The sequence below is a fragment of the Molossus molossus genome, unplaced genomic scaffold, assembly GCF_014108415.1.
Source record: "Molossus molossus isolate mMolMol1 unplaced genomic scaffold, mMolMol1.p scaffold_m16_p_8, whole genome shotgun sequence".
Lineage (NCBI taxonomy): Eukaryota > Metazoa > Chordata > Mammalia > Chiroptera > Molossidae > Molossus > Molossus molossus.
In genome coordinates, this window is record NW_023425402.1 from 49,293,097 (window position 1) to 49,311,871 (window position 18,775).

Here is an 18,775-nt window from a genome sequence, read left to right on the forward strand (position 1 = left end):
AGTCAGACTGCTGGAAATCTCACCAGTTTCCTTTTCTGCTTTTAGAAAAACTTACGTAAAAACAAAATATAGCTCTGGTTGGTTTGGCTCAGCGATTAGAGCATCGGCCTGCGGTCTGGAGAGACCCGGGTTCAGTTCCTGCTATGGGCACGTACCTCGGTTGCAGTGTGTCCCCGGCCCTGGTTGGGTCGTGTGGATGGTGACCACTCGATGTGTCCCTTTCACATTGACGTTTCTCTCTCTCTCTCTCTCTCTCTCTCTCTCTCTCTCCCTCCCACTCTATCTGAACAAAATATCAAAAAATGTCCTCGGGGGAGGATAAAACAAAACAAAACAAAAAAACAAAATATAGCCATAGTTTGTTTTTAGAAGAATTTTATTTGTTAGATGTATTTTTCTTCTAATTCTTTAATAATATGGATATCATTTATGTTTTGTTTGCAAACTAGAATTTTTTATTTTAATGAAAACTTTTAACCTTGGGTAGCTTTCTAATAGTATATACACAAAGGAATATATGTGTCTAGTTGGTCAAAGTGGCAAAAACTGAGAAATATATAATTTAAGTCTGTTTACTTTTGAATCAGTACAATGTTTGACACACTGCAGTTAAAAATTTCAAGAAAAGAATGCAGTATTCTTTATATGTAAATCTGTTTAAGTATGAAAAGACTGTTGCGAGAACAGTTGTGAGAACTAGAATGTAAGTTGTTTTCTAGTATTTCTGATCGAATTCAAAGTGACAAAAGGTAAGAGGAAGAGGATTGTTTTATCTAATAGGTAATTTTTAAAAAATTCTTCCTAATTTTTCATCCAAAAGAAACTTTGAGTCATTATGATTATATTTTTGAAGAGTATTGGGTCCTATTATTTAATATTACATATTTTTAAAAACTAGGGTTTAACATTATGTAGCACAATCCAGATTTTGCTCTTTAAGTGTACATATACTTAAGTGTGTAAGTTGATAGATACAGGAAGAAAATATACAAAAACATTAGTGGTTAGTCTTACAATTATAGGTGAGCATTTTAGTGCCCACATGGTTTTAGTTCACATGTGTCTGGATATGTAAATTAAGCTTGAAAGTACCTTGAATTGCTTTGGTTTATAATGATAATGGTTTAAAGATTCTGAATGAACTGAGGTAAAAATATGGCCTGAGAACTGGTGTACCTCTTTCCCAGACATTCTCAAAGCTCAGGGTTGTCGCCATGACTTGAAAAGTATGCTTATGGCTCTGGCCGGTTTTGCTCAGTGGTCGGAGCTCCGGCCTTCGGTCCAGAGAGACCTGGGTTTGGTTCCTGCTAGGGGCGCATACCTCAGGGTTGCAGTTTGTCCCTGGCTCTAGTTGGTTTCTCTCTCTCTTCCTTTCTCTCCCTCCTACTCTATCTGAACAAAAAATGGAAAAATGTCCTCAGGTGAGGATTTAAAAAAGAAAAGTATTATGTTTATGTTCACGTGCAATAAGGATAGGGGAGTTGGAATATAGTTTACTTTTATAATGCTTTTTGCTTATTTCTTAGAAAGTAGATTTAATTTAAAATGCCCATTCATACCAAATCTACAAATTAAATAATTATTATTCATAGTCTTCTGTTTCCATTGGAAAAGCATATTAGTGTTAATTTCTTATTTCTGCATTTTGATTTGTTGTCTTCCCATAAATCTTTCAGCTTATGGTCATCCTATCATTAAGAATTATATTCTGTCTTGCCGAGAATGTTAGGAAGAAAGTTTGTTAGAAACTAGGCAGCTTTTCAGTTTTTCTTTTTTCAGTTGTATTCATTTAAACTGTTGCTTTTCATTTAGATAATCTAAGGTAAAAACATACTAATTTGGATTCATATTTTGTGACTTTTACCAGAAGAAATCACACAGTCAGACACATGGCATCATTCTGAGTCCTTTTATCTTTCCTTAGTCAGGTGTCTCTGTTCTTCTCCATTATAACTATTCTCTAAGCCCTGATCTCAACTTTCACCCTTAATAGTGACCTCATTTCCTACTTCACAAACAAAATAGAAACCATGTGATAGGACCTCCTTTAATTTTCTGCCATCAAGTCTGCAAGTCCTATTTGCACTCACACATGTTTATTTCACCTTTTCTCCTGTTACTGGAAGAGGTATCCTTCCTCCTAGGCAAGGTCCAGTCTTGCATCTGTGTTCTGGATCCATCTCCTGCCTTCTTAGAAAGCTGGTGGTTTCTGAGATTCTTCCGTCCCCACTGCTGGCTTCTCTGTTTATTTTACTTTCAACTTCTATCTACAGGCTTCTTCTTTACAGCATTTATATTGTTTTAAATCTTTCCTATTCTAAAACAACCCTCTGTTGACTCATCTGTCTTTCAACCTCTTGATTTCCCTTCACAGCCAAACTTTAAAAAGGTTGTCTATATTTATTGTCTCCTCACCTCCCACCACTTCACTGTAATCACATTTTCACTACTATAGTAGAACTATTCTTGCCAAAATCACTAATGACACCTTTTGTGCCAAACCTAGTTTGGTTTTTATATATATATTTTTTATTGATTTTAGAGAGAAAGGAAGAGGGTGTGAGAGAGAGAAAAACATTGATGAGAGAGAAACATTGATTGGCTGCCTCCTGCACGCCCCCTACTGGGGATGGAGCCCGAATCCCAGGTGTGTGCCCTAAGCAGGAATTGAACTAGCACCCGCTAGGTGCACAGGACAGCTTTCAACCATCTGAGCCACACGGACCAGGGCTCGAGTTTTTGAATTTTCATTTTCTTGAATGAATTGTTGACAGTGTTCTCCATTTTGTGGTACAGTACTGTTCTCTCTTGTCTTATATTCCTGGTTTTGCTTCTACCTTTCTGGGCTTTTTTGTGGTCTTCTTTGCTAGGTTTCCCTCTGCTTGTTCCTCAGTGTTGGCATTCTAGGAGCTTTATCTTTATTATTTTTCACTTTGCTTTTCCCCCTATACCTCTTAATCTACTTTTATGTCTTGAGTATTTTTGTCTTAACAACTCCCAAGATTTTACTGTCTGTCTGGTGGATATCCTCACTTAGATATCTTGAAGGAATTCAAACTGAGTGTGTTTGAAAGTGGACTCATCTTTTACCCACAACAACCTGGTCATCTGCCATATTTCCTTCCTATTTTGGCAAGCAGACCTATCATCTGACTAGTTAATTACTCCTACTAGTGATTAACATGGGATTCATCCTTTGATGCTTCCTTCTCCCATATCCCTGATATTTGGTCACTAAATTAGTCCATCTGATTTACATCTGAAATATCTCAGATTTACTAATCCCTTTCATACCCACTGCTGCCAGCCTACTTCAAACCACTGTTTAAACACTGATGGATTGTGCCTGGCCGGTGTGGCTCAGTGGTTGAGCATTGACCCATGCACCAAGAGGTCGTTGGTTCAATTCCCGGGCAGGGCACATGCCCAGGTTGTGGGCCCAATCCCCAGTTGGGGGCATGCAGGAGGCAGCCAGTCGATGTTCTCTCCCATCGATGTTTCTCTCTCTCTCTTTCCCTCTCTTCCTCTCTCTCTAAAATCAATAAAGAAAAAAACATTTTTTTTAAAACTGATGGATTGCATAGTACTAATTTTCCTGGTAGTCTTGTCCTCTTTCCATTTTCCAGTCTGCAGTTTGTGTAATCTTTTCAAAAAACACATCTGATTTTGCCACCTACCTGTTTAATACCTTTCGTGGCTTTTCGTCATCTTTTAGGATCCTTGATGTAGGTTCTTCATAATTTGGTCCCTTGCTTCTTTAGTACTGTTCTGTCCCAACCCTCCACACTCCTGTCATACTCAACTTCTTATAGTTCCTCAAATGTGCCAGTCTATCTTTTTTATTCACTCCATGCCTTCTTCCAGTTTCCTCTGTCTGGAATGAGTTAGCAGCAGTATCTCTCATCCCAACTCATACTCAACACCCCCCCCACCCCCACCCCCGCCATGTTTGGTTTACTCTTGTTTGCCTTTTGGCTGTTGCCTCAAAACAGACTTCCTATCAAGGCCTTTCCTGAGCCCCTAGATTAGGTTAAATTCCTTTGCTACTTGTTCTTATAACATTCTTTACTTCCTCCTTGAATTAATCACATTTATAATTTTGTTTTTACTGTCTGTCTTCCCTTCTAGCCTGTAAGTTTTATGAGAGGAAGAACTTTCTGTTTCATTCAGTGCTCTATCCTTATTGCTTGGTATGATGCCTCACACATTGAAATGGAACATAATTCTAGTAGATTTTAATTCTAGTTTTGTTATAAATAAGTAAATCTTTAATTTTATAATTGAAAATTGTTAAACAAAATAGGATTTAGCATGAACAAGTAATATTACAGACACCTTTTTCTGAAACATGGTAGATTATACAACTATATAAAACATGTATTCCTTACAAGCTATATAGAAGACAAGGAGTCACTTGTGTCACACTCACTGAGTACTTGACAGTGCTGAGTGAGCAATAAGAGAACACTGAGGGGGCTTAATCCTTTTCATATTAAAAGAACTTAAAGAATCTTGAAGACATTAATGGAAATGAAATAAACCAGGCACAAAAGGACAGATATTTATGATCCATTTATATGAGGTATCTAGAGTAGTTTAAAAGACAGAAAGTAAAAAAGTGATTACCTAGGGCCAGGGGACGAGAAAAATGGGGGAATTATTGTTTAATAGGTATAGAATTTGAGTTTGAGATGATGAAAAGCTCTGGAGATGGATAGTGTTGATGGATGCCACTGACTATACACTTAAAAAATGGTTAAAAGGGTAAATTTTATGCTAGGTATAATTTATCAGGATTAAAAAAAAGAACTTAAAGTGAACCAATGAGATACATTTAAGAAAAACGACTGGTACAACCAGGATGTATAAGGCAGAATGATGTTTTCTTCTTCTTATTTTCTTTTCATTTTTGCCTATTTACATATTTATGAGATACTTTACCTATTTAAAATTTATTAGATAAATTGTATCTGACTTCTCAGAGTTACTATAGATATTTATAACAGTTACAAATTACTCCCATAGGCCAATTTGGAACAGAAGATTCCAACTACATTTCACTGTAGATTCTGTCTGAAGGAGGGGCATTCTTTATTAGTTATTGTTTTTGGCCTTTTGCCCCACTTGAACCATTGGCATCTCTGATTCATTCAGCAAGTATTTGTTGTGTGCCTGCCATAATTTGAGGAGGCACTGGGAATGTAGCAGTGAACAAAACACAAATACTCCTGTCTTAATGGAGCTTACCTTCTAATGTTCCTCATTTCCTTATTGTAAAGAAGTTTTTGTTTTGTGAAAATCATTTGTGAATTTTTCAGCTGCTGTGATCAAACCCTAGGCACGTAGTATAATACTCTCCAAAAACAAGAGCTGATGTCCATACTCATTAGTCCTAATGTGTCTTTCTTCTTACAATCTCTGTAGGTTAAAGGTTAATATCATTGTCTGCAGAACCGATGATGATGATTAAATGCCCAACAGACATTTTAAGTTAAAGTTCTAGGCTCATAATATAGAATTTACTTGACTGATAGATTATATGTATTTATTTTTTAAAAGCTAATTTACCATGCTGTTTTAACTTCTGAGAAACTGTCCATGTTATGTTTGTATTTGATGCTGTTGTTTCTGACTCAAAGGAATCTTTTCTTTGCCATTTATGTAATAGAATATGATTTTGGAAAGTTATTTAAGCTGTATATAAAATACAAGTGATAGTATTTCCTACAAAACAACTAGTGCTTTTTCTTATACTAGCATTAGTTCCTTTTTTCTTTTCCTTCCTAATCACATTTTAGTTGTTTCTTTATAAAAGAGCACCCTATATTCTGTTGACTGCACAATATTATCTGACAGTTTGTTCATAATATTAGTAATGTATGTTCCATGTTGGAGCATGTCTGCCACACTCTCGTACTCTGTAGCCCCTAGGATCACTGTTTTGTTCTCTTTCCTACTTGGAGCCTGTTATCTTGAGCTTTAGTGATTAAATATCATTTCCTTTAACCATAATATTTCTCTTTGTATATATTCCCCAGCCTAGTAATTTTACTAGATTCACTGATCAGAAGACATACATTGAAAAAGCAGCATGAGAAATGATGCAGAGTTAGATGCACAAAAGCAGCTGAAAGAGAACACCAAAACAGTTTTACCAGCAAAAGAAAAAACTTAAGAAAGCAAGAATGGCTAGAGTGACTACTGCGAAGGAGGAAAAGACATGAGTTCTCACCAGTTTTCTCCTTTTATCTGCGATCTTATGTTCTGAGTAACTTTCCTGGGGGAAACCAATGACAGCTTTCACATTAATGCAGTTGAGGCTTTACGTAGCCCAACATTCCCTCCCAGATTTCTCTCTCCAAAGTCCAGGCCCAGCTTCTATAAGGACAGGTTGAGGAAGTTAATTGACAGTGGCAGGATCACCGGTCTACTAGCATTAAACCTTAAGCTTATGCTTTATTGCACTTTAAAGATTTACATGTATAGCTCAAAATCCAGTCATTTTAAACATCTCTCTTTGATTTCTTCATTAGTAATTACCAAAATCTGTTGACAGATCTCCAGACCTTCCACACTTTTCCATTTCTTGATCCCAGTCTCCTCATATAATATTTCCTTAACAGATTTCTTGTCTGTAATCTTACAATCTTTTATGACCAGCTGCTGAAACGTTCCTCACATACTGTTTCTCTTCATGCCATTCTTTTATTCATGGTATCCTTGTTCATCAGATGAAAATTTCTGTTTGACTTTTATTTTTTTATTTTTTTAACTCCTCATCCGAGGACATTTTTCCATTTATCTTTAGATAGAATGGGAGGGAGGGAGGAAGAGAGAGAGAGAAATATTAATGTGAGAGAGACACATTGATTGGTTGCCTCCTGCACAACCCAGACCAGGGCTGGGGACCAAACTACAATCGAGCCTTGACCGGAATGATACCCATGACTCTTTGGTCCGCAGGTCGACACTCTAAACACTGAACCAAACTGGCCAGGGCCTGTTTGACTTTTAAAGATCTGTTGCTGCCATGAATATTTTTAAGCACTTATATTCATTTTTTAAACCTTTATTTTAGCCTCATATTGAGGAGGACAGATCATGTTTTTGTCTTTACATTCTGCATTGCAACTAATCTAATACATGGTAGATTATCAAAACATGAGAAACCAATTGAGAAGTCCTGATTGGTCAATCAAGATATACATTAGAACTGAGTTGATTATCCTCTCAGAACAGTTTAATAATTAACTCGAGTGATTCATATGTTTTAAGTTAAATTTGATAGAAATACTAAGTATCTAAATAGTATGACGTTTGGTTACATTGTTCCTTTATTTGGAGAAAATTATGGAAAGTGTACTTAGATTTGTGTTGCTTATTCTAGGCATTTATGCTATAAGTTGTATTTAAAGTAATGATCTCATAAGAAATTTTAAAACATCTTAACCTTTAGCCTTTGATATGTTATAAAAAACAGTTGACTTTGTGTGGAATATTCAGAATAATGCAAAGAACATGATTGTTTTATCTTAAAATTCAAAAATCTATTTAGGGAGTAATACACATATTTTTAAATAATAAATAAATTTGGTTTTACACATTTTCATTTCAGTTGCTTTTGCCAAGAGTAAGTTATTTGACGTTGGTAACTGACAAAGTGAAAAAGCACTTTCAGAAGGTTATGAGACAAGAAGACATTAGTGAGATATGGTTTGAACATGAAGGTACACCACTGAAATGGTGAGTGCATTTTTCTGTATTACTAAGCATTGAGTATGTTAACCTTAAGAAGGTATAGTGCCCTGAAAGAATTTTTTATTTAAGTTCTATAAAGAAAGAAATCATTGGTCTAGCTCATATAATAGAGTAAATTTTAAACTATTGTTAGATTATTTGATTGAAAATATTTCTGCCTTCCATTTGGATGCATGGGAGACTGGACAGATTTGTATATTTTCAATAGATTTTTATATGGCATAATAATATATTTGTTTAGGTGTTGTTTATTTGCAGATATATTTAAAACCACTTTATAAATAAGTCACTGTGACACTATTCAATTTTGTTTCTCTCTCCAGAAACTTGACAGATCTTTATGCACACACGATTGTACCTTCAGTGTCATCTTTCAAAGTTATGGCCACATTTAGTTGGTCACTGTGCGTAAGCACATCTTATCTAGCCTTGGTTTAGTGTTTAAAATATATTGACTTCCTTTTTATGTGAAAAATTTTGATATATTATTTTTAAGAACTGTATTGAAAATAAACCCTAAATTTGGGTTTATCCATATACAGCTGATATACTTTGTACTTTATTATTGGGAGTTTTATTTGTTGTGCTTCCAAAAGTATTTAATGAAACTGAAGAAATTACAGAGAAAAGAATCTGAAAAAATGGTTATAATTGTTGAAATTCTGCCAAATGGATACAGACTGACTCAAAATTTAAATGAAATATGAAGACTAGAAATAGGTTAAAATGGATTTGCTCTCTGAATCTGGGAATATTAAAATGAGTTTTAAAAGAGACTTAAAGAAAACTAGTAGTAGGTGTTTAATAAAGTGTGGCTGAATCCAAGGATTATTTAGAAATGAGTGAACTTTTGGAACTCACCTTGTGCTGATGAATGAGTAAACTTTTCATGATGGTATAGAAATATACAGGATGATATTTCATATTGTTATGGGTCACATCTATACTCTTTTGAGGTAGTTCTGGGAAGGGATGACAAAGTTCTCTTTAAATTTTTTAATCAAAACAACACTGAGCTTGCCCTGACCAGTGTGGCTCAGTTGATTGGAACATCATCCTGTGCACTGAAGGGACTTGGGTTTGATTCCTGGTCAGGACACATACCCGGGTTGTGTGTTCGATTGCTGGTTGAGGCACCTATGGGAGGCAACTGATGCATGTTTCTCTCTCTCCCCCTCCCCTTCCCCCTCCTCCCCTTCTTTCCTCCTTTTCCTCCCTGCCTCTCTTTATCTTTCCCTCTCTCTCTAAAATCAGTGGAAACATATCCTCAGGTGAGGATTAAAACAAATAGAATACTGAGCTTCATGGTCATGTCATACTCATGGTTTTTGTTTAGTTCTAGACCTCAGTAAAAATAGATAAGTTAGTGTTTTTCTGTATCTTTTTATTTTTCAAAGGAATTGGAGGATTTGGAATGGGAAGGTGGCTTAAAATAAGTATAAAGAGGAGCAAAGATGAGAGTAGTAGGAAAGGAAGGAGGGGGGAAAGATTGTGAGTCAGTAGTAACAGGACATAGCTATCTATATTCTTGACAGATCTATCTATATTATAGTTGGATATTGTAATTATTGATTTATGTGTATTTGTTATAGATTGTTGTAAGAATCTGTGGGACTGACACCAGGCTTTGCTATTTTACCATTGTAAAGCAGGGTTTCCCAACAAGGCTCCTATTGACACTTTGACCTGGATAATTCTTTACTGTGGGGGGGCCACCCTATACATCGTAGGATTTTTAGTGGTAGCCCTGGCCTCTACCCACTAGCACCAGTAAACGTTCCCTCTAGTTATGATGTTTTGTGTGGGGTGCAAAAACACCCCCAGTTGAGAAACTCTAGAAAAGATGAGAAACCTCAATTTAGCTTTTATTGTAAATGATTAAGTTATCATCCTTTAGCTGCTGTTTTAATTTGTCCTGTGTGCAGGTTATTTTTGTATTTGATACGGTTTGTTTTCTGTAGGTTTGTAGTCTACATATGGTATCAATAAATAATGTTTGGACCCATATATCCCTTTTACTACATAGTAATATTTTTGGCTTACATATTTCATATTCCTACTTTGTCAGTATTTATCCCTTGGAATGTCTTTTATTAAAGAGTGAAATTATTTTCCCTTTTAAAGAGCTTATATGAGAGTGATTTGTTCACAGATCTTTGTTTATTTTAGCTTTTGGGTGTTAACTTTTTATACATAGTATCACTTGCATAGTTATGTCTCAATATAAACTTACTGTATTTAATGGCTTTGGGTACAACTTTCCTTTAGTATTGCTAGGTACTCCATATATAAGGAATGAATAACTTCCGGAGGCATGAGTGTAATCCAGGACCTCTGAGCTAAATCTTGATCTTTTCTTTCTTTGCTCCCAATAATAGCAATGTTCTGCTATGTTAAAATAATTATCTTCCTGGTATTTAATTAATTTGTAGCCTGATAGGATAGGATAATCATTTTGGCAGCTACCACTGAAGCGTTGTAGGACTTGGGCTTTTGAGACAAGAGTAGAGGAGCATTATTTTGAGTAGGATGATAACATCTGTCTTACACTTGATTCTTTGGAGTTTTAAATAAATTCCACTGAGAAAGGAAATCAGACAACAGTTGAGACAGTTTATTTAAAGAAAGAAAGTGCATGTATTGATATGCTTTTTCCTATTTATATTTATTGTTATTATAATTGTTTAAATATCTGCCTGGGATGCTTAAGCTGGGGCTTTGTACCTTAAGCTGTAGCATGTAAGAGGTTTTAAGTCATTGATCAAGGAATGGATGACTCTAAATTAGCATCTTTTATTGAGAAAACCAAGGCTAAAATAAATAAAATAACTTGTTCAGATAAGCAAGTAGGACCAGACTTCGAGAGTCTTAGTTCAGGGCTTTTTCCACCACACCTGCTGATATTCTATTTGTCATTTGTTGTTTTCCCCAATTCTATATTTTCTTTCTAATTGCTTATGTTAATTTGTCCATATTAGAATAGAAAACCATTTAAGAGCAGTGTAATACACATAATGAATGCTTAATATATTATTGATTTGTAGAGTGATTCCAAGGAGGTTTTATTTGATTAGTGCTTTATCCTCTACAGTCCTTTAACTTTTTAAAATTACCTGGGAAAGGGAAGGGCTGATCTAACCCAGATGTAAGTATCTCTTTTTTTTAAAAGAGTGATTTGAGTTGATTAGTCAGCAGAGGGTGCTCTAACATTGCATTTTAAGGAGTGAAGTTTCTTGCTACCATAACTCTAGTGTTCAAATTTGTATTTGTTACTTTTATATTAGACTTATTTTAAGGGAACAGTTCATGGTTCTTTTAAAGAATACTTTGGTAGTATGCCTTAATAGTGGTTTAGATCTTAGGCCTTCAGGTACAAAACTTAGAAAAGCTTCCCTTTTTGTCAATTTATATATAAAACAATTCTCTCTAATGGAATATTATTTTGTGTAAATTGGTTTATTTTCAGGACTTGCTGAAAGTAAGAAGTAGAAACTACCTTTTGAATTAAAAAAAAAAAAAAAGCAAATAGTGATGTTGACTTTTCAACAGACCTAGTAGAATAATTCAGAATTTAATACTGTACCTATGTGATTTCAAAAGTAAATTTTAACAAAATAACTTTAACATTTTTTTTTATCCTCACTCGAGGACATTTTTCTGTTTATCTTCAGATAGAGTGGGAGGGAGGGAAGGAGGGAGAGAGAGAGAGAGAGAGAGAGAGAAAGAAAGAGAGAGAGAAAGAAACATCTACTGGTTGCCTCCCACATGACCCTGACCAGGGCTGGGGATGAACTGCAATTGAAGTACATGGCTTTGACTGCAATCGAACCTGTGACTCTGGTATACAGGCCGAAGCTCTAACCGCCGAGCCAAACCAGCCAGGACAATTTTTAACATTTGAATTATAAATAGTATGCAAGCTCTACTCTCTTTAGTCTAATCATTTCTATGAAGTGGTAAATTTCTAGAATTTTTAAAATTATTCTGTAAAGTAGATTTTTGAAATGTAGTTTATTTAACATTTCATACATGTAATAGTCTATTGGTTATTGGTTATTTTTGTACTTTTTTTGTACATAAGTATAGGTTTAGAAAGCTGTAAAACACAGTGCTAGTCTATAGTTTGTACCATAGATAAAGGCAAAATTGCTGCTAATAGTTAAATTACTTTGGTTTACATTTGAGTTACAGCTTTTTCTATTCAATGAATGCAATGAACTTATGAATAGGATGCATTTATTTCAGTGAAATGGAGTGGGACAATAGTTCTCTAGTATATGGGAAAGATTCCTGTCAATGCTGATCTTAGAATACTGGTTTGCTGTCTGACTGTAGATGTTTAGACTAGAACAAGCACCCTTGGCTGACTTCAGAACATATCCATTATTCCAGGCTGAGTGCCAGTTGTGTATATGTATTTTAGCACTAATGAAGGATAAAAAGGAAATAACCTTATGAAAATATTACTCATTTTTTTGAGAATTGAATTTAGAAAAGACTAGAGCAGTTTAAGGGAAAAAAAGAAAATTAATAAAATGAGAAAATAGACCTGACACTAAATATTCTGCTACAGTTTTTTTAGGGCAATCGATTTAACCTTTAGCTAGTTGGATCCTCTCCTGGTATATATTTCAGGTTCAAATCCTCACCATTCCCTTTGCTATTAAATTTAGGTTAGATTGGCAGGAGTAACAATGGCTACAATATGCTTTACTTATAGTTACAGCTTATGTGGTTTCTATGCTGTGGGTTAGGAGCCTCCTTACAAAACTATCTAGAATATCTGTTTAGAGGAGTTGTACAAGTTACTACTTTTTTTTTTTTTTCCCTCACCCGAGGACATTTTTTCATTTTTTGTTCAGATAGAGCAGGAGGAAGAGAGAGAGAGAGAGAAGCATCGACGTGAAAGGGACACATCGAGTGGCTGCCACCCACATGACCCAACCAGGGCCGGGGACAAACTGCAACCAAGGTACGTGCCCTTAGCGGGAACCGAACCAGGGTCTCTCTGGACCGCAGGCTGACGCTCCAACCGCTGAGCCAAACCGGCCAGACAAGTTACTACTTTTTAAATCAGATTATTGTGTAAGAGAAATTTAGTATCTTTAGTTTTTGCTAGTTTTGTTTTCTTTTTAGAGATTTTCTTGCATATTAATAGGTTTATTAGAAACAAGCAATCTTAGAACCAATTAATTAGGATCGTATATTGCTTTGGAGTTAGTATTCTTGCATCAAAATTATTCTGACATAAACTTCTGCATTGAGCCACATATGAGCCATAGGTTAACAATAAAAATAAGTAGAGTTATTTTACGCCTAAGTTTTTATATTTTTAGAATGCTTTTTTATATTAATAATTTGTATTTAAATATAAGTTTTAGAAATGGTAATATTTAAATTTCCATCGTAATTCTTAGTATATCAGGAAAAAGAGCCATAATCATTCACTACTTGACATAAAGGAACTTTAAAATATATGTCATTTTGTAAAAAGCTTAGAGAAGTAAGAATAAAGGAATAGTGTATAACAACTTAATTAGAAATTTTAGTAAGCATTTAAATACAGCAAATTTATATTTTCACTCCATGTTTTCCTAGTTTTGATTTATATAATACCTGAAATGGGCAACATCCTCTGAATAAAACTGACTGTTCATTAGTTGTCATACATTCAAATAGACCTTTCTGTTGAATGACTAAGAGGTTAAGAATGACACATATTCTTAGAAATATGTTTATTCATTCGTTCTTGAGTTCTGTAAAATTATCATCATCTAAAGACACATAGTCGGAGATTTCACGTAAACGATCAATTTTACCATTGTCATTAATATGTCTGCAAAAAAAAATCTTCTTATTTATCTAATGAGTGTGGAATATCTTCCTCTCAAATTTCTTCTCTCTTCTGTTGTAGGTGGAAAATATGACATTTTAAGTTTTCAGCTGTATTAGTGATGGCTAAAAGCGGGCCCAAAGATGGAATCTGCATCCTTTTTTAAACTTTATTTAAGTGTAATGTAATATCTAGGTGACACTGTAAGAAAATGGAAAAAGGATATATTATTGTATCATCCTTCCAGTCTTTATTAGCATTAATTGGAAATAATTGCTAAGTAATGATGAAATAATTCCAAGAAGGTTGAAATAGCAAAATGTTTAGAGGAAAAAACAAGATCAACAAGATCCCATAAAACATTGTAGATTTATAAAAGGGTCTAGTAGATCCATATGGAAATTACTAGATAGAGTAAGTTTTTCATCTTTTTTTTAAAGTGAATTTTCTCTGTGGTGTTTGGAAACCTTTAAGAAAGAATGAAAGTTATAAAGTGTCAAATCTAAAATAAAACTGCTCAGAAGAGAAATTCAGAACCTAAAATTAGGACCATTGGATCTTCATGGTATACTGAGGGTTACTTTGTGGCTGTTTAATTTATGCATTCACAGCTATTACCTACTTTGTTCAAATTCTGTGCACTTAATATTGAGGGTAAAAATCATTGATTGTGTCTTAATGTTTAACTTGTATTCTGACCCAAATAATTATTATTTATTTTTAAAATTGTTTGATTTTCTATGACAAGGATTGCTTTTAAAATAATATTTGATTTAAGTTTAGAATTTCCATACAGTTTCATTGTGTGGCAGAGAATGTGCACAACAGTGCACTGCTAGCTATTTTATGGGATCACTGGTGAATTCATCTAATAGGTCAACTGCTTAATTTGTTAAAGAGATTCCATAATTATATGTGGAGGACTGTATGGAGTTTGGAAAGAAATAGTCTGTTAGTATAAACGGCCACATTGACTCTTAACTTTGTTGTGGAAACCTAAAGGAAACGTTCTTTTTTTTTTTTTTTTTTTTTTTTTTGTAAGTGCCCCTAGCCGCTAGGGCCTAACGGGAACTGAACCCGGGACTCTCTGGTACACAGGCCGATGCTCCAACCGCTGAGCCAAACCAGCCAGGGCGGAACATTCTTTTTGGGTTTGTTTAGTTAATTTTTTATTGTTCACATTATTACAGATGGCCCCTATTTCCCCCCACTTTCCTCCTCCACCCATCATCCCCACTCCACCTCAGGCCTTCACCATACTATTGTCTGTGTCCTTGGGTTATCATATATACATATAAGTTCTCTGGTTAATCTCTTCCCTCCCTCCCATCCCTCCTCCCCTTTGAGATCTGTCAGTTTGTTCCATGCCTCCATGCCTCTGGACCTATTTTGTTCTTTAGTTAATTTTGTTCATTAGATTCCACGCGTAAATGAGATCATGTGATACTTGTCTTTCTCTGACTGGCTTACTTTGTTCAGCATAATACTCTCCAGGTCCCTCCATGTTGTCTCAAAGGGTAAGAGATATTTCTTTCTTATAGCTGCATAGTACTCTATTGTGTAATTGTACCAGTTTTTTTATCCATTCATCTGATGGACACCTGGGCTGTTTCCAGATCTTAGCGATTGTAAATAGTGCTTCTATGAACATAGAGATGCATATATTCTTTCTGATTGGTGTTTTGGGATTCTTAGGCTGTATTTCCAGAAGTGGGATCAGTGGATCAAATGACAGTTCCATTTTTAATTTTTTGAGGAAACTCCATATTGTTTTCCATAGTGGATGCACCAATCTGCATTTCCACCAGCGGTGTACTAGAGTCCCCTTTTCTCCACACCCTCGCCAGCACTTGTTGTTTGTTGATTTATTTATTTATTTATCTTATTATTATTTTTCTAATCCTCACCCGAAGACATTTTTTCCATTTTTTGTTCAGACAGAGTTGGAGGGAGAGAGAGGACGAGAGAGAGAGAGAAACATCGATGTGAAAGGAACACATCGAGTGGCTGCCACCTGCACGACCGACCAGGGCCGGGGACAAACTGCAACCGAGGTACGTGCCCTTAGTGGGAACCGAACCCGGGTCTCTCTCGACCTCAGGTCGACGCTCTAACCGCTGACCCAAACCGGCCAGGGCTGTTGATTTATTTTTAAATACGTTTTTATTGATTTTTAGAGAGGAAGGGAGAGAGAGATAGAAACATCAATGTGAGAGATATATCGATCGACTCCCTCCTACATGCCCTCTACTGGGAATCAAGCCTGCAATCTGGGCACATACCCTGACTGGGAATCAAAACAGGACCTCTCAGACCATGGGATGAGGCTCAGTCCATGGAGCCACACCAGCTGGGCTGTTGATTTTTTTTTAACTAATGTTAGTCTTTATTTTATGCTGAATTTACTCCCAGGCCATAAGTTTTTGTTTCTTTAGTTTCTTCTGGGATCTTTTTCTTCTGTGCAACCTCTTCTTCTGGTTTAGGAACAATCTGCTCTTTCTCAGTGAGGATCATCTCAATGTGGCAGGGAGAACTCATGTATGGGTTAATCCGCCCATGAGCTCTGTAAGTTCTACGGCGCATCTTGGGAGCTTTGTTTACCTAGATGTGCTCAATAACCAGAGAATCTACATCTAAACCCTTAAGTTCAGCATTGCTCTCTGCATTTTTAAGCTTGTGCAGCAAAAACTCAGCACTCTTTTTGGGCCACTGACCCTGTGTCCAGCCCCACTGTTTCACCTGGGCACACCTACCAACTCCACCATTGTAATGAGGGAAAGGTACACACTGCTTCTGTAATGTGACATCCTTCAGATACTTGATGGCTTTTCGAATATGCATACCTTTGATGGCCTGGGTAGTTTCCCGAGTGTTCTTAAAGTGAACACGAAGATTTGAACCTCTTGACTTGCATGATTTTGTGGGGTTTTCTGGGTCAAGTGAATAGCGAACCATTTTCAGAGGTCACCTCTGGCCTCTTTCAGGAAAAGCTGTTTGTTGATTTTTTTTTCTTAATCCTCACCCGAGGACATTTTTCCGTTTTTTGTTCAGGTAGAGTGGGAGGGAGAGAGAGGAACAGAGAGAGAGAGAAACATCGATGTGAAAGGAACACATCCAGTGGCTGCCACCCGCACAACCAACCAGGGCTGGGGACAAACTGCAACCAAGGTACATGCCCTTAGTGGGAACCGAACCTGGGTCTCTCTGGACCGCAGGCCGATGCTCTAACTGCTGAGCCAAACCGGCCAGGGCAGTTTGTTGATTTTTTGATGGTAGCCATCCTAGTAGGTGTCAGGTAATACCTCGGTGTAATTTTAATTTGCATCTCTCTGATGATTAGTGATGTTGAGCATTTTTCCATATGTCTGTTGGCCATCTGTATGTCCTAATTGGAGAAGTGTCTATTCAGGTCCTTTGCCTCACCCCTCCTTTTTTTTTTTTTAGATAGTGGAAGGGAGGAAGTGGGGGGGGGGCATTGATGTGAAAGAGACACATCGATTGGTTGCCTTCTGCACAACCCTGACTGGGGCCAGTAATTGAACCTGCAGCCCAGGTTATGTGCCCCTGAGCGGGAATCAGACCCTCAAACCCTTCAGTCCATGGACCGATGCTCTAATCGCTGAGCCAAACCAGTTAGGGCCCTTTGCCCATTTTTTATTTGGATTGTTTGTGTACCTTTTGTTGAGTTGTATGAGTTCTTTATATAATTTTGGAAATTAACTTGTTGTCAGATGTATCATTGGTGAATATGTTCTCCTATACAGTCGGTACCCTTTTCATTTTTTTGATGGTTTCTTTTGCAATGCATAGCTTTTTAGTGTGGTGTAGTACCATTTGTTTGTTTTTTTCTTTTCTTTCTCTTGACCTAGATGTGTTGGCAAAAATTCTGCTATGTGAGATGTCTGTTTTCTTCCAGGACTTTTATGTTTTCGTGACTTACTTTTAAGTTTTTAATTCACTTTGAGTTTATTCTTCTATATGATGTAAGTTGGTGGTCTAGTTTCATTTTTTTTTTTTTTTTTTTTTGCACATATCTTTCTGATTTTCCCAGCATATTTATCAATGAGACTGTCTTTAAAGAGACCATCTATAAAGAACTCATAAAACTCCATTGTATGCTCTTGCTTCCTTTGTCAAAAATTAATTGACGATAATGATGTGGGTAGATTTCTGGGGTCTCTATTCTGTTTCATTGAATCTATGTGCCTGTTCTTGTGCTAGTACCAGACTGTTTTGATTACAGTGGCTTTGTAGTATAATTTCATAACTGGTATTGTGATCCCTCCAACTTTGCTCTTCATTCTCAAGATTGCTGTGGCTATTCAGGTTCCTTTTAGGTTCCATATACATTTTTGAAATATTTGTTCTAGATCTGTGAAATATGCTGATGGTATTTTAACAGGGATTACATTGAACCTATAGATTATTTTGGGTGGTATGGACATTTTAATGATGTTAATCCAGTCCATGAACATGGTATATGCTTCCACTTGTTTGTATCTTTCTCTATTTCTTTTTTAATGTCCTGTAGTTTTCTAAGTATAGGTCTTTTATCTTTTTGGTTAAATTTATTCCTAGCTATCTTATTTTTCTGTTGTTGCAATGGTGAATGGAATTTTTTGTTTGTTTGTTTCTCTTTCTGAGAGTTTATTATTGGTGTATAAAAAAAGCCATTTCTAGGTATTAATTTTGTATCCTGCTACTTTGCTGAATTTTTAATTAAATTTAGTAGTAATGTGGTGGAGTCTTAGGAATTGACAGTTTTACCTACTCCTTTCCAATTTGAATGTCTTTTATTTATTTTTTTATTTTCTGATCTCTGTGGCTAGGACTTTCAGTATTATGTTGAATAAGAGTGGTAAAAGCAGACAGCCCTGTCTTGTTCTGTTCTTAAGGGAAATGTCTTTAGTTTTTGCTCATAGAATATGATGCTGGCTGTAGGTTTGTCATATATGGCCTTTATTATGTTGAGGTATGATACTTCTATTTCCACTTTGCTGAGAGTTTTTATCAAAAACATGCTGGATTTTGTTGAATGCTTTTTTGCGTCTATTGATATGATCATGTGATTTTTATCCTTCATTTTATTTATGCTATGTATCACATTTATTGATTTGTGAATATTGTACCAGCCTTGTATCCCAAACAAACCTCACTGAATCATGGTGTATGATCTTTTGAATG

General features: G+C 35.8%; 1 protein-coding gene and 1 pseudogene across 3 annotated transcripts in view; one reads left to right on the forward strand and one right to left on the reverse strand.

Moving 5' to 3' along the window:
• Positions 1-18,775, forward strand: part of ATG5 (autophagy related 5) — a 132,783-nt gene that overhangs the window by 7,883 nt on the left and 106,125 nt on the right. For all 3 annotated transcript variants that reach the window (XM_036248393.1, XM_036248391.1, XM_036248392.1), the window contains exon 3: positions 7,616-7,743. In XM_036248393.1, coding sequence (XP_036104286.1) covers positions 7,616-7,743 — 128 coding nt within the window. The remainder of the gene's footprint in view (positions 1-7,615; positions 7,744-18,775) is intronic.
• On the reverse strand, positions 15,994-16,560 carry LOC118621104 (annotated as a pseudogene).